The sequence below is a fragment of the Poeciliopsis prolifica genome, unplaced genomic scaffold, assembly GCF_027474105.1.
Source record: "Poeciliopsis prolifica strain line A6 unplaced genomic scaffold, Auburn_PproV2 SCAFFOLD073, whole genome shotgun sequence".
In the NCBI taxonomy this organism is placed as follows: Eukaryota; Metazoa; Chordata; class Actinopteri; order Cyprinodontiformes; family Poeciliidae; genus Poeciliopsis; species Poeciliopsis prolifica.
This window is the reverse complement of record NW_026562448.1, coordinates 1,209,372-1,223,269: the sequence shown is the minus strand read 5'-3', so window position 1 is coordinate 1,223,269 and position 13,898 is coordinate 1,209,372. Positions and strand designations below refer to the sequence as shown.

At 41.2% G+C, this 13,898-nt stretch overlaps 1 protein-coding gene across 1 annotated transcript; it reads right to left on the bottom strand.

The window, feature by feature from the left end:
- Positions 1 to 3,176: 3,176 nt before the first annotated feature.
- On the bottom strand, positions 3,177 to 13,540 carry LOC129352216 (ZP domain-containing protein-like). The gene is made up of 13 exons (XM_055021084.1): positions 13,346 to 13,540; positions 12,202 to 12,403; positions 9,428 to 9,565; positions 9,222 to 9,332; positions 8,881 to 9,067; positions 8,276 to 8,417; positions 7,703 to 7,858; positions 6,927 to 6,982; positions 6,526 to 6,701; positions 6,044 to 6,444; positions 5,878 to 5,974; positions 4,515 to 4,746; positions 3,177 to 4,426 (listed from the first exon to the last, which is right to left on the bottom strand). Exons 4-13 carry the CDS (start codon positions 9,264 to 9,266, stop codon positions 4,236 to 4,238), a joined length of 1,683 nt encoding a protein of 560 aa, XP_054877059.1. The 5' UTR covers positions 9,267 to 9,332; positions 9,428 to 9,565; positions 12,202 to 12,403; positions 13,346 to 13,540; the 3' UTR covers positions 3,177 to 4,235.
- Positions 13,541 to 13,898: the final 358 nt, after the last annotated feature.

The following is a 13,898-nucleotide window of genomic DNA, read 5'->3' as shown; positions in this document are numbered from 1 at the left end:
GTGGCCGTCAATATATAGAGATGTCAAGGACTATGTGCTCGGTTGTTCCATTTGTGCCCGCAACAAGAACTGTAATCAGCCTCCCAGCGGGTTACTTCAGCCTCTCCCTGTTCCAAGACGCCCATGGTCGCACATAGCTTTAGACTTTGTCACTGGTTTGCCACCATCCAAGGGCTTTACTACTATTCTGTCTGTCATTGACCGGTTCTCTAAGGCCTGTCACCTAGTTCCCTTGCGCAAGCTTCCCTCGGCTATGCAAACTGCCCATCTCCTTACAAAGCATGTGTTCCGCCTGCATGGAATCCCTGCCGAGATCCTGTCAGACAGAGGCCCACAATTTGTTTCCAGGGTCTGGAAAGAGTTCAGTGCTGCTCTAGGGGCTAAAGTGGTTCTCAATTCTGGGTTTCATCCCCAAACTAATGGTCAGACTGAACGTTTGATCCAGGAGCTCGAGACTACCCTCCGATGTCTCTGCTCTTCGCACCCTACTACCTGGAGTTCGCACTTACCATGGGTGGAGTATGCGCACAATAGTCACACCTCGACTGCTACTGGTCTATCACCTTTTGAGTCTTCCCTAGGTTATCAGCCTCCCCTGTACCCATCTGATGAACAACAGTCCTCCGTCACCTCGGTCCAACATCTCCGCCGCTGCAAGCACATCTGGGCACAGACCTCTGCTGCTCTCAACCGGACGGCGGGAGGGGAATCGCAGGTGGGCGGATCGTAAGAGGAGGCCTGCACCTACTTACTCACCTGGACAGGAGGTTTGGCTTTCCACTCGTGACATCAATCTCAAGTCTTCGAATCGCAAGTTGTCCCCTCGTTTTATTGGTCCTTTCAAGATAACTTCTGTGCTTAGTCCTTCAGCTGTCCGCCTCAAGCTTCCTGTTGGACTGAGGATTCACCCAGTGTTACACGTGTCCCTCATCAAACCTGTCCACTCCAGCCCTCTTTGCCCCCCGTCCGAGCCCCCGCCACCCGCCCGGGAGATTGATGGTCACCCTGCTTATACCGTCTCGAAGATCCTGGCGGTTCGTCGTCGTGGGCGGGGGTTCCAGTATTTGGTGGACTGGCAGGGTTATGGTCCTGAGGAACGGTCGTGGGTCCCTCGTTCGTTTATTTTAGATCCTGATCTCATTAAGGAGTTTGAGGCTTCTCCGGGGTTGTCTTCTTCCCGACCGCCAGGAGGCGGTCTTTAGTGGGGGGGTAGTGTCAGGGTTTCTGTGTGAGTGCGAGTGTCACATCTCGTCCAGAGAGGATCTTGGTGAGGAGCCGGAGGAGTCTGCACAGGTGGAAGTCATCTGCCTCATCAGAGCGTGCGGGGGATTTAGGAGCGGCAGATCCTTCCTTCAGTGCTAGATGATTACGTTCATCGGTAGTCACTCTGGTCATCTCCTGTTGTTGCAAGTTGCTTAAAAGTAGTGTTTGAGCTTACCGGAAGTTACCTGACCTTTGTATTTTTGCCGCCTCTAGGGTTTTTGTCTCTCCGCTCGTGAGTCCTCCTGCAAGCACCAGCCTGCCTGCTCCGTCGCTCTCCCCGCCGCAACTTCACTCCTGCAAGCCTCCGGTTCTCCGAACACCCCCTCCTCGCACTCACCTTCGGACCGCCGAACAACCCTCCACTCAGAATCCTGGCACCTCTCCCCACGCTACAGCAAACCACCGTGAAGCCCACCTGGTCGAGTCATTCTTACCCTCTTATTGAAGTCCTGCGGATTGATATATTGTGTGTCCTGTTGAAAAATAAATACTCACTTTTTTCTAAGAGACGTGTGGTTTCTGCATGTGGGTCAGAAAGCTAAAACCCAACATGTCATTTACATCCTGGAAAAATTTAGTGGCTTTCATAATGAGTGTTTGAATGTAAAATTGTACATATTTTATTTAACTCATTTTATTTATTTGCTATTTTAGTTTATAGGAATGTTGTGTCCAGCTCTAGTTTTTCCTTAATTATTATTTATTTTGCTCATGCTTTTCCTTGTTTAATTTTTGTCTGTGTTGTATTTTTTCTGTTTTCCTTGTTTTTATGTTTTGTAAAAGTTTTAGTTGCTTAAGAGACGAAAATGAAATAATGTTTTACGGTTTTCCATATTCTGTTATGTTTGAAAGAGAAATTTTAAAAACCACAGTGCCTTAAAACGTGACAAAAATATTCGCTTTAAGTGATGATGTGTTGCAATGAGCAGCTACACAGACATTACTCTGACCTCCAGCGCCCCCTGCTGTTATGGCTGCAGATTGTCATGAGTACAAATATTTTCTTCAGTTTGAACTGGATTTTAGAAAAACTGTACAATTAATTAATAATTTGTTTGATTTAATTTTTAATTCAAGGCTTATCTTATGGCTATTACCCTGTAGGTAACAGTAAGGCTTGTAACCACTGGAGGAAAACTCAATGTAAGAGCTACAGCAATGACAATTATCAGCAATAATTTGGATTATTTATTGTAATAACAGAAAAAAAATGGAGCTTCAATTTTTCTATGTATATTTTCATTATATTTATTGTTTTAATTAGCAAGATAACTAGTCTAACAATCTACATATTTTATTTATATACTAAATATTTGATTTATTTAGTTTGTAATAGCTTGGAATATTTAGTTCCAAGCTAATATTTATGCTTTAGTATAAATATTTAGCTTAATAATTAAACATTGAAACTGACATTTATGATGAAAGAAATGGTAAAAAAATTAACCTTTTTTGTTTTTACATAAAATGAACACCATATTATTGCTGTTCATTTGTGATTGTTTAGCTTCACAGATGGATAGATAGATGGTTATTTTTTATTAGCAAATGAAAGATAAAAAGTTAAAAACAGCTTTTTATTTTTCTTAAGTAAATGGACTGGATTTATGTTGTATTTTTGGGTAGTAATTTTCATCATACTTCCACTGAACCCACATTCACACATCCACACGTACAAATACACATTTATATATCCAGATATAAATGTGTCATTATGTAAAATTTAGATTTTAAGGTGACAATATCAACAAAACCTGATCAGACTTTTTGAGTTGCTCGGTAGAATCTGTTCAGATCATCAGGTTGGGGTTTCTCTCTACAAATGTCCAAATAATCTCATCTAAAACCTCAATGTTGTCAGAATTGCAATTCCCCTGAATTAGAATCATGAAATAAGCAGTAAACACTCCACACAGGCTCCCATAAGCTTTTTATTACATAACCAATGAATGTATACATCATACCCTCCTGTTTTTACTGTAGGAAAAATATAAATGCTGAATTTAGTTTCCATAACCAGACAACCCTAATCAGGACATCAAAACATGTGGAGGTGTTTATGAGAAAAGGACAGTAACATGAAGGCATCCAGCTGAGCGTGTTTCAGGTGCAGCATTGCTGCAGGTGAAGTGGAACCGGGTCTGAGATCCGATCAGCTGGTTTTTCTCACGCGCAGTATCTGAAAACAGCTGATTCATTCACATCTGTCGACTAGTTTGGATCATTTCTGCTGGCAAGAAAACTGAAAATCTGAAGCATTGAAAGCAATTTTAGCTCAGAAGTTCCTCTAAAATATTTTTTCAAAGCAAAATAAGATTTAACCAATAAAAACTCCAGAATTATTATATCAGATTTAGATAAAATATCATAAGGCTGCCTGCATGAAGGAAACATGAATTAGAGACGCATTACTGAAACCTGATAGTTGGGAGTCTAAACTGAAAAAACAAGCTTTCATTTTTGTTTGGATGCATCTTCAAAGATTTGAGTGATCAGATAAATCTGGATAATGACTGAAATACAGTTTGATTGTTTGGCTAAAAGAAACTGGATCTGATCAGAAAACATGTTTTTATTAGATACAAACAAATTCTGGGCTGGTCTAAAAACAAAGAGAAGTAAAATTAAATCCTTTTTTCCTGCTGAGGAATAAAATGTTAAATATTGAGTGAAAAAAAGCCTAAATTAAACTTCTGATTGTTGCATCAACTGTCTTTTTTGCATAGTAATAATAACCCAGTTACTGAAAACTTATTGGGTAATATTTCTGTACTTAGAAACAAAATATGTTAATTGGCTCTAAAATGTGGTTTGGATTGAAACTTTTCACTGGATTTTGTAAAACCAGGTGAGAAATGGAAATAACTGAGTTGTGATTCTGACCACAACTGATCTCAGACCTGTGCTTTGGGGAAAAAGATGGTTTAGTTTGTCTCCTTTAATTCATCTGTTTCCAGAGGGAGGCGCCAAATTTATTTCTCAAACTCGTCCTCAATGAGAAGGTTGAGGTCTTCAGCTCTCCTCTTCCTGCTGAAGTAGTGGACCACCACGGCCAGCAGAACCAGCGACAGCCCGCTGCCCAGCGTCACTGTGGTGATGTTGGAGGAAAACATCTCCCTGAACCTCCAGGTTTCTCCGTCCGATCTGGTTTCTGGAACAACTCCTGCAGAATTCACATCAGGACATCAGACATCCGGAAAATGTTTTCACTCAAACAGCAAACCCGACTGTCAGGTTGCTCAGACTCTGACCTTCAGGAGCCGTGTGACTTTTTGGAGCCGCATTTATCTTCTTGTGCTCCGCATGTGAACTGGGACCAGCCAGCCAAGCCACTTGCAGAGGACCCTGGGTAATGTAGTGTCCGGTGGTCTCCATGCTCAGGCCTCGTCTGCGTCGGCGGGACGGCTCGCTCAGACATCCCTGCGCACATCGGGAAAAGGGATTCCCAGGCTCGCACAGGATGACGTTGCAGATGATGTAAACCTGAGGTGGAATGTGAAGAAACAAAAACAAGAATTTCCTTTACTGTTGACCCAAGGACCTCTGGTGTTTGATCAGGAAGTAGTTTGGCTGTCCTGTTCTTCCTCCCCGATGCCACTCTCAGGAGGATCTGGAAATATCTTGATGTGATTTATAATTTAATGGGATCAGAACAAAACAATTCAAACATCTCCAGAACCTACTTGCTTCACAATAAAAGCTTTTTCTTAAAAATTTAATTGGTTCAAATCTCACCTAAAGAAGAAACTTCTTTGTGTCAAAAGGAATGAGCAAAAATCACATGTGGAGTACCACAAGGCTCAATCCGACAACCCCTCATATTCATTACAAGCTCTAAATTACAATGTCACCAGGATCCACCGGGGTCGAGTGAAAGACTCAGACCTGAACATTCTGAGACACATAAAGACGGTTAAGAAGTCGGCCTTCTGTCACATGAAGAACATTTCCAGGATTGAAAGGGTGCCCTGAGTAAGATCTGGAAAAATACCATTGTCAGTTTATAGACCACTGAACGCCTTAAAGATCTTCTGCTGTTGTATCAATCTTCCTGACCGCTCAGGTTCTGGTTCTGGTTCTGCTGTGTATTTTGAACCAGACCCAAACATGGAGAAACTTCTATGTACCGCAAATCTGGATTAAACTTCCAGAAAACTGAAAAACTGAAATCTAGACTAAAAACCTGTCTGCTTAGTTTCCTCTGATTCATAACAACTGGAACTTTGATCAACATATTTGATGGTTTTGATGACTGTATGGTGTTTTTATGACGTTTGAACTGTCTTCACTAACAAATCCTTTCCGCTCCAGTCAGCTTGTTTGGGATGAATGTCTAGCTGGCATGTAGAATCTCTTGAGGACGATAAATTGGCGTCAGGCGTTTATCTGAGTAATCACAGTGCGGATGGATTAAATTTGACAAAGAGGAATACCGTTGGTCAAATAAGATCGTAGTAAACAGTGAAATGAAGCTTGAGTTACATGGCCACAGTGTAAAAAATGTCATGTGGTGAAGTTGAGGTGGTGGTGGCATCATGGAGGGTTTTCCATTAAGTGGAAGGATGAATAAAGGAGAAAGATGGTATAAGTTTGGATGACTCTGGTTTTTCCTACCTGGTCATAATTTCCGTTGAATTTAAAGGCTTGGATCTCAAAGTTGAAGTTCGTCTGGTTTGACGGGTGGACCTTAACCGTCTCGTCTTTGACACACCTGGAAGACAACAGATGAAATTGTTTCTCTGAGCGTCTTCAGCGAGTGTTTCTGAGCAGCAGGACTCACCCGTTCTTGATGAGGTCGTAGTACATGGGGTTTTTAGGGTTGTTGTCCGGAGTTCCTTTGCACGACTCGACAAACAAGGTGACGTTTGGCAGCTCTGACACGGCCTGGATGCCCATGTAAATCATCTCCATCATCTTGACCTGCACCGGGTAGGCGTCGGGCGGCACCCTGCTGGTGAAGTTGCCGTCCTGGAATATCTCGAAGCTGTAGCCGAAGCTGCCAAAGTTGGACTCGGTGAAGATGTAGTCAGCCTGGTGGAGGTGGTAGAAGTTGGAGACGCTGATGGTTTTGGGAAACTCGCAGTAGAAGTCGATCTTGACATTGTTCCTCCGGATGATGACCTCATTGGACCGCACGACGGAGTGGATCTCGTTCTTAAAGACGATGTAGTCTCCTTTGTCCTGTTTTAAGGTGAAGGTCAGAGTGAAAAAAGCGAAAGGCAGAGAGGAATCGGGCCGAGGTCGTTCTGATTTATTCCACACCTCCAGCTTTGTGCCACAGGTGCTGAAGGACATGGTTCCCACGATGTGGGTGCCGTTGGTGGTGAGCGTGCAGGACGGGTCTCTGAGGGACAGAAACTCCTCACTGATGTCTGGCATGGAGGCTTTCTCCAAGGCCACCGTCATCTTGTTGGGCAAGCAGGTGACAGAGGCTCTGCCTGAAAACCACACAAATGATCTGGTTATCAGGAATGTCACAATAAGCAAGTGTTTCTTATTGTGTTACTTAAAAATGGTTTCCAAACAACAGCACAAGAGTTCTGGTGAAACGTAGACAGAACTCTGAACTGTTAATGTTTTGCAGCAGAAACATTGAACATTGAATATTTATTAAGTGTACAAACTGGATGCAGAAATGAAAACAATGTTTGTTATGAACAAACCTTGCAGGACGGCAGTATGGGTCACCATGACAATGACACATCTCATCTCTGATTGGCTGTGGGATAAAAACAAAAGTTGTTGCAGGTATGAAGCCAGTAGAATTAGATAATATCTAAATAACATGGAAAACATTTATTCTGCTTGGTGAGTTTGGACTTTTTGTTTCAGTTTCATTTTTACAGCCATTGTTTTATAGCAGCTCTTCAGATTTCAGACCAATTTTGATCAAAGTTATGACACTTTTTGTTTTATGAAACATTATAACTCGACTACAAACAGCCAACTTTATCAGCCTAAATCCAGTAACTGAATCAAATTTGCTTCTTAGACACGGTCAAATTTTACCATTTAAATGTCAGTTCAAGCTCCTGTTCTGTGTTTTTAATCTAATGCTTCATTTATTTATTTGGAAATTATTTTTGAAAATTTGGCAACAACCTCTTTGGTTACAATTTCACATCTTATGAACCCTAATTCATTCTCTAATATTAATCTGCTGTCCAGTATTTGCATCATCTCCACAATAAACACAAGCGTTTTATTTTAAACAGAAGTGTATCTATAATGGTCTGAACACGCAGTTAAATTTTTTTTTTTTACAAAACAATGACTATAAATTAGTGTTAACTGGGATTTGTATCCATATCTAAAGGTGTTTAAGGAACTAATTGGATTAAAATTGAATTAAAAATGATAAAACTCATCCTGAGTACCACTGGTCTTTTTCAGCAGCTGGACAGAAAAGCAGGATGTTTCTGTGTAATGAATTACTCACGTTGTCGCCGTGTCTGCAGTGAAACAAATCGGGACGAGTTTGTTAGCGTCGCTTTCCTGCGGGGTCCAGCTCAGAGTGATCTCTGTTTTCCCGTCTGACCCGCTTCGGAAATCCTTGGTCACGTTTTGGGGGCCGCTGACCTGGAAGACCTGAATCCTTCAGAGGAGCAAACAGGACAGGTGTGTAACAGCATGAAACAGGACAGGTGTGTAACAGCATGATAGAGGACAGGTGTGTAACAGCATGATAGAGGACAGGTGTGTAACAGCATGATAGAGGACAGGTGTGTAACAGCATGAAACAGGACAGGTGTGTAACAGCATGAAACAGGACAGGTGTGCAACAGCATGAAACAGGACAGGTGTGTAACAGCATGAAACAGGACAGGTGTGTAACAGCATGAAACAGGACAGGTGTGCAACAGCATGAAACAGGACAGGTGTGTAACAGCATGAAACAGGACAGGTGTGTAACAGCATGAAACAGGACAGGTGTGCAACAGCATGTAGAGGAGGACAGGTGAGTAACAGCATGCAGAGAGGCTGCAGGAAGTGGCGCTCCTTCGGTCCGTACTGGGCGTTCTGGGCCTGGGCCTCAGCGTGGAGCTGCAGCGTCTGACCCACGCTGGCGTGGAGAACGTCTCCGTGTGATGGCGTCCGGGACAGGAACATGGGCAGGAGGTCACCGGCCACGCAGCTTGATGTTGCAGAAAGGACTGAATCAAAAACAGAGAGGATTTAATGAAAGAACGATAGAGTCAAAAAGCATTTAGCTGTTCGATGTTATAAATGTAAAAAATGTTTTAGAGCCAATAGGATTATATCGCCTCTCCAGTTTCTTCTGCTATCTTTGTTATTCAGCTTAAAGCCTTTCATATAAAATGTTCTTTTATTTTTTTTTTTGTTTATAAATAAATAAAAAGATAATGTGTAGTATAATTATAACAGTTTATATTTAATATAACCAGAGACTTTATTCAGCAAAATAAAGTTAAATGTATTCATTTTATTTTATTTTCAAATAAATTGTCTTTAATCACTAGATAATTCATAAATGCATTAAATACTGCAATTTGAGATATGAAAACAAGAAGAAGTCAGGAATATTCGTGAGAAGTCAGTGACGTGTCATTATTATTATTAAATGGTTTATTGGCTGAATTTGATGACCAGCCTCACCCTCCACCACGAACTGCAGCGTCAGCCTGCAGAGCGGAGGCATGCTGCTGCTGGAGGCCTCCCGGGCCACCGTACTGCCGTCTGCGTACGTCAGCGTCACGTTTTTGGTGTTGAAATCTTCCACCGTCAGTTCAAAGACGTGTTGGCCAAGCTGGAGCTCACCTGAGCCTCTCAGCGTACAGGTACTCTGAAAAATCAATATTCAAAATAAAAAACGCTGACACCTCTAGTCACCTCATGGTTCTGTCTGTAAAACTCGTTCTATGGATGAAATGCTGTGGAAAGGTCAGATAAAATGCTGTGGAAAGGTCAGATGAAATGCTGTGGAAAGGTCAGATCACCTCATCCAGAGTGAAGTTTGCCGGGCGCCTGAAGCGAAGCGGCATCTCACCGCGTCTCCATCTGGATCATGAGCCAACAGGCGGAGATGGGTGAAGCAGTTCTGAGAAACCCTGCAGGAACGTTTTCCCATCAGGCCAAACTCTGCACTTTCATATCATATGCCACCAACAAGCCGTGTTCGATGAAACCAGGCGGTTTCCGGTACCGTAAGGACGCCACCGTGGCGGTGACGGGACAGTTGTTGATGCGGTTGGTGTCGGATCGGACCCCCAGGTCCAGCTCTGCCTGGCTCTGCCAGTTGGATTTGCTCTGCAGATTATTGCCCCAGCAACAGCCGGAGTCTCTGACAAAGAAGTCAAAACCAGGATGTGAAAACATCATCATTGTTCATCGTTTTAGATTTACTATATTTTTAAAGGTTTCCTTTTTAATTTCTCCAAATCAAACCTTGAAAAATCTCAATTTACTGCCCCAGTCACAGACAGTCACTCTACTACTACTGCCCCCTGGTGGCCAACATAGGAGACAAACATTATTTGTGTATTATAGATATTAGGTTGAAAAGGTTGCATTTTATGGAATGACATTAATTATTTAATATAAAACACATCAATATTTCAGTTTATTTGCAGAAAGTCAATCCCTAAAGTCACTAAACATTGATTGTATTATTATGATTATTAGTTTTGTTTATTGCATATTAAACTCATTTACATGCAGTGACTGCAGCATCATCAGTGCATAAAGAAGCAGATCCTTCCCCTCAGAACCATCACTGCTCTCAAAAAACTCAACAAGTCAAATTGAAATTATTGTAAATATTCTGTTGTTTTCATGCACTATTTACATGAACATATTGCATGTCTTAATTGCTCTACTTAGTGACATAATTATCTTAAGCAGTGTATGCTTCCTTTTAAATAACTACACAGCCTTGTTTTCTGATCTTGTAAATTTTTTCCTATTTTTCTGTTTTCACTTTCACACCTTTGTATAAATTCACATCCTTCCATCTGCCTGTTTCTTTGCTGCTGAGTTAAAAAGTAAAGGATATTTCTATCCTATTTAATCATGATAACATAAAAATAAACATTAAAAAGAGGAATATTGAGCATCTTGTGAAATTATTCTTTGGAATCAGTTTTACAAGAACTGTGGACCTTTTAACACATTCTAACTTTATCGTCTTTTGGCCTTAATACTCAGCAGGAAAATGTTTTTTTTTTTTTACTTGAACGGTTTAATATTTGGCCAAGCTGAATGTAATAATTTACCTTATACTAATGTAAACCATCTGGTTCTAATCCCAGTAATAATAACTGAGTCGTCTGAGAACAAAATGTTCTGCAGAAGTTTCGAAAAGAAAGATTTGCATGACCTGAAAGCTTTCAGGTAAATATGAGGAAGCTTCAGCTGTTATTATTCTTCTTTTGTTCTGCTAAAGCTGTGAACCAAACAAAGACATTCAGGTATTGATGAGGAATGGAAACTCAAAGGAGCAACAATCCGCTGCATTCTCAGGGAGTGGCAACTTTAAACTCTTTGCTTTCTTTGAAATAGAAAGTACTCCTGGATCAGGGCGTCTTCGCGTTTTTGTCTCTTCTCAAACCTCCAGGAAGATGGCCGCTCGTACTCAGCCTGGTTCTGGTTCTGCTGGAGGTTTCTTCTTGTTAATGAGGAGTTTTCCTTTCCACTGTGGCCACATTTATCCTCAGGATGAGGGATTGCTGCTAAATCAGCGACTTGATGCAGCAAAATGAAACTGATTTGAATAATAACTGGACTTGATGATGATTATATCAGATTAACCAGAATCTGGAATGAAATGCCTGCAGATGACATGTTGTTTTACAATATGAATAAAGTGAATGTAATCAAACTCAGTCAGATTACAAGATACTGTTTGGATGGAGAGAGAAAACACTTCCAACTCGGCCTTTAAGATGTCCTGTGTTTCAAATGTATTTGAAGTTCATCACTGGCTGCATTGAGAGCTTGGCAGAAATATTCTCCCCAAATCAGATTTACATTTTCTCTCAATGTTAAGTTTTTTTTTTAGCAGAATTGTAATTGTTTTGGTTATTATCAGGATGGCATTGTGTATGAATGAAGCCTTATCAGTAAATTTGCATATCTGAACTCTGCCAAACAGTTTAAAGAAATAAAAATCTCATGTTAATAAAACCCTGGACTTCATCTGGACCTGAACATTTTCACAGAGTTTGGCTTAGAAGTCAGACTCTACATAAAACTAGAGCAGAGCTGCAACATTTCCTACAACTCATGAACTCAAACTACCAGCAAAAGATCTGAGAAAAGTTTTGTTCTTCACCCTCATTAAAGGCACACTGCAACACTTTAGCTTATTTCCTGATATATATGTCATTAAAGTTTAGTTATTCTATTCTGTTATTAATGTGACAGATTATTTTGTGAAAATATTTAAGATAAAACTTGTTTAAAGTTGGGTTATAACATTCCCAATGTTTCCAGTATTCCCAGTGAATTAACAGATAAGATTATAAACTTCTGTCTTTTGGGACATTGAGAAGCTGTAAAATGTAAATAATAATAAATCTGATGTGGATTAAAAATATATTATAGACACTTTAATTCATTTAAACATTTAGTACTGATGTTGGATCAGCCAATTATATCGTCTGAATTTTCATTTTCAATGCAGAGCAAACAAAATAGTCAGGCTGGTCATTTCTACTGGTTTTTAATTTCATTTTATTTATTGTATTTTGTTTTAGTCACTGCAGCAGCCGCCCCTCAGCAGTTGGTGCCCTGGGCAAGAGCCGGTATGTCAGCTAATCTGCAGGAAACTGAAACATGAGGATCACCGCATGCTGCAAACCTGGATCAGGAAACTGGTCGGTTCTGGTTCTGTTTGGTCAGTTCTGGTTCTGTTTTATCCGTCCTGGTTCTGTTTTATCAGTCCTGGTTCTGGTTCCGGTCGGTGAGATCTTGACTCACCTCAGAATGAAACTCGTCCCGTTGGGCTGGAATGTTGCTGTTGTGTGTTCTTCAACTTGACACCATCGGCCCAAAAGATCCTGGTCCGTTGGGACCGCAGCCGACCGGTCCAGTTCCGTACACACCCACCATCACAGATCAGACTGGACCGGTTCTGGTTCTGACAGACGTTTCTGCCGTTTTGTCGGTGGTAGAAAGTCACCTGCAGATCCGACAAACAGGAACTAAACATCCAGGTGTTTCTGGAAAACTTGGAACTCACTGAGAGTGTCTGTAATCAGAACTGTGACGATGATGATGATGATAATAATCATCATCGTAATGGAAACTGGGTTCCTGTCTAAGAAAGAAATTCAAATAATTTACTTTTGTCCTTTTTTTCTGAGGACTTTGTTGCCTTTTGACTCGGTTTTATCCCAATAAATTAGATATTTAGATTGTTTGATACCAGTCTATTCAGATAAATTTATGAAAATACGAAAATGTCGGACAGCCAGAAAATATGATTCATGATGTAACTGCTGGTCCTGGTTCAGGTCTTTTCCAGTTTGGCCTTTTATTTAAGCATCATCAGTTAAAATAGTTCAAACTAAACAAGTTCAGCTGAGGAATATTGAGGTTTAGGAACTGAACGTGAATGAAAAAAACAACCAAAGTCCAGAGAAAGCCTTTAGTAAGCCTTTAGAAAGCCGGTTTAAAAAATGAGACATGGTAGTCGAGTTGGATCGTGACTACAATCATAATCTGATTTCCTTTGGATTTACATCAGAGGTTGTAAACAACACATTATTTGACCTGGAAGTATTTTCTTCAGTTTAGGTTTTATCTGGACAGTTGAATAAGATTCAGACATTTTCTTGACATAAGTCATCAGATGCATCAGGTCTGAGTGACACGCAGGTGTTCAGCGTGCCAAAAATCACTCCTTTGTTTATTTGTGTCTCTTCACCTGACGCGGCCGTTTGGTTTCTCGCCTTGTGAAACAGAATGTAGTGTCTCCCACAAACTCAAACTTCAGTTGTGACACAAAATGCTTTCTGATTTGTTTAGTTCTGGTTAATGAAGATTGAGGATTTGTTCCTGTCTTCAGTTTGGTAGAACATTCAGAATCTGAATCAGCTCTGTGTTTAGTGATGTTCTGTACCTGGTAAGTCCCATCTGCGTTGGCCTGCAGCGGCGCCAGGTTGATGCTGTCTCCATAAAAGCTGCTCGCTGAGCTCGTCCCCAGCAGCGCGACCAGCAGCAGCAGCACGGCTGCTCCTGCCTCCATGATGCCTCTCCGGTCGGATGTGTTGCTGCCAGAGCCCAGCCCGACACTTTCAGCGTCGCAGACGCAGGAAGCAGGAGGCGGTTCCCTCAGCGTTCATCCAACAGGTCTGACTGGATCTGATCAAACTTCAAACCTTTCATGCTGCAAAAAACACTGACGTGAAAACGTTTACAGCTGGGAGATGTAATTAACTGAGCCTAAAGTAACTCTGCAGGTCCATGGGAAAATATTCACTCTTCTCTGCTTTCTTTCATGATGCACAGCTGTTTAAAATAATTTTGGAGAATTTCAATGTCCAGACTTTGACTAGGCCACTCAGATGGAGCCTTACTGGTGTGTCCTGGTCCAACAAAGTTTAATCTTAAGGTTGCAAACTGGAACTTCACCATGGTGGGGCATGCTGTGTTGCTATTTGAAATCTTTTAGC

Excerpts from the sequence above, each read along its gene's own strand:
- LOC129352216 (XM_055021084.1), bottom strand. The coding sequence starts at position 9,266 with ATGCCGCTTCGCTTCAGGCGCCCGGCAAACTTCACTCTGGATGAG. Across the intron at positions 6,702-6,926 it reads CCATACTGCCGTCCTGCAAG|GCAGAGCCTCTGTCACCTGC; the intron begins GTTTGTTCATAA and ends TGTGGTTTTCAG. Across the intron at positions 4,427-4,514 it reads AAGTCACACGGCTCCTGAAG|GAGTTGTTCCAGAAACCAGA; the intron begins GTCAGAGTCTGA and ends TGAATTCTGCAG.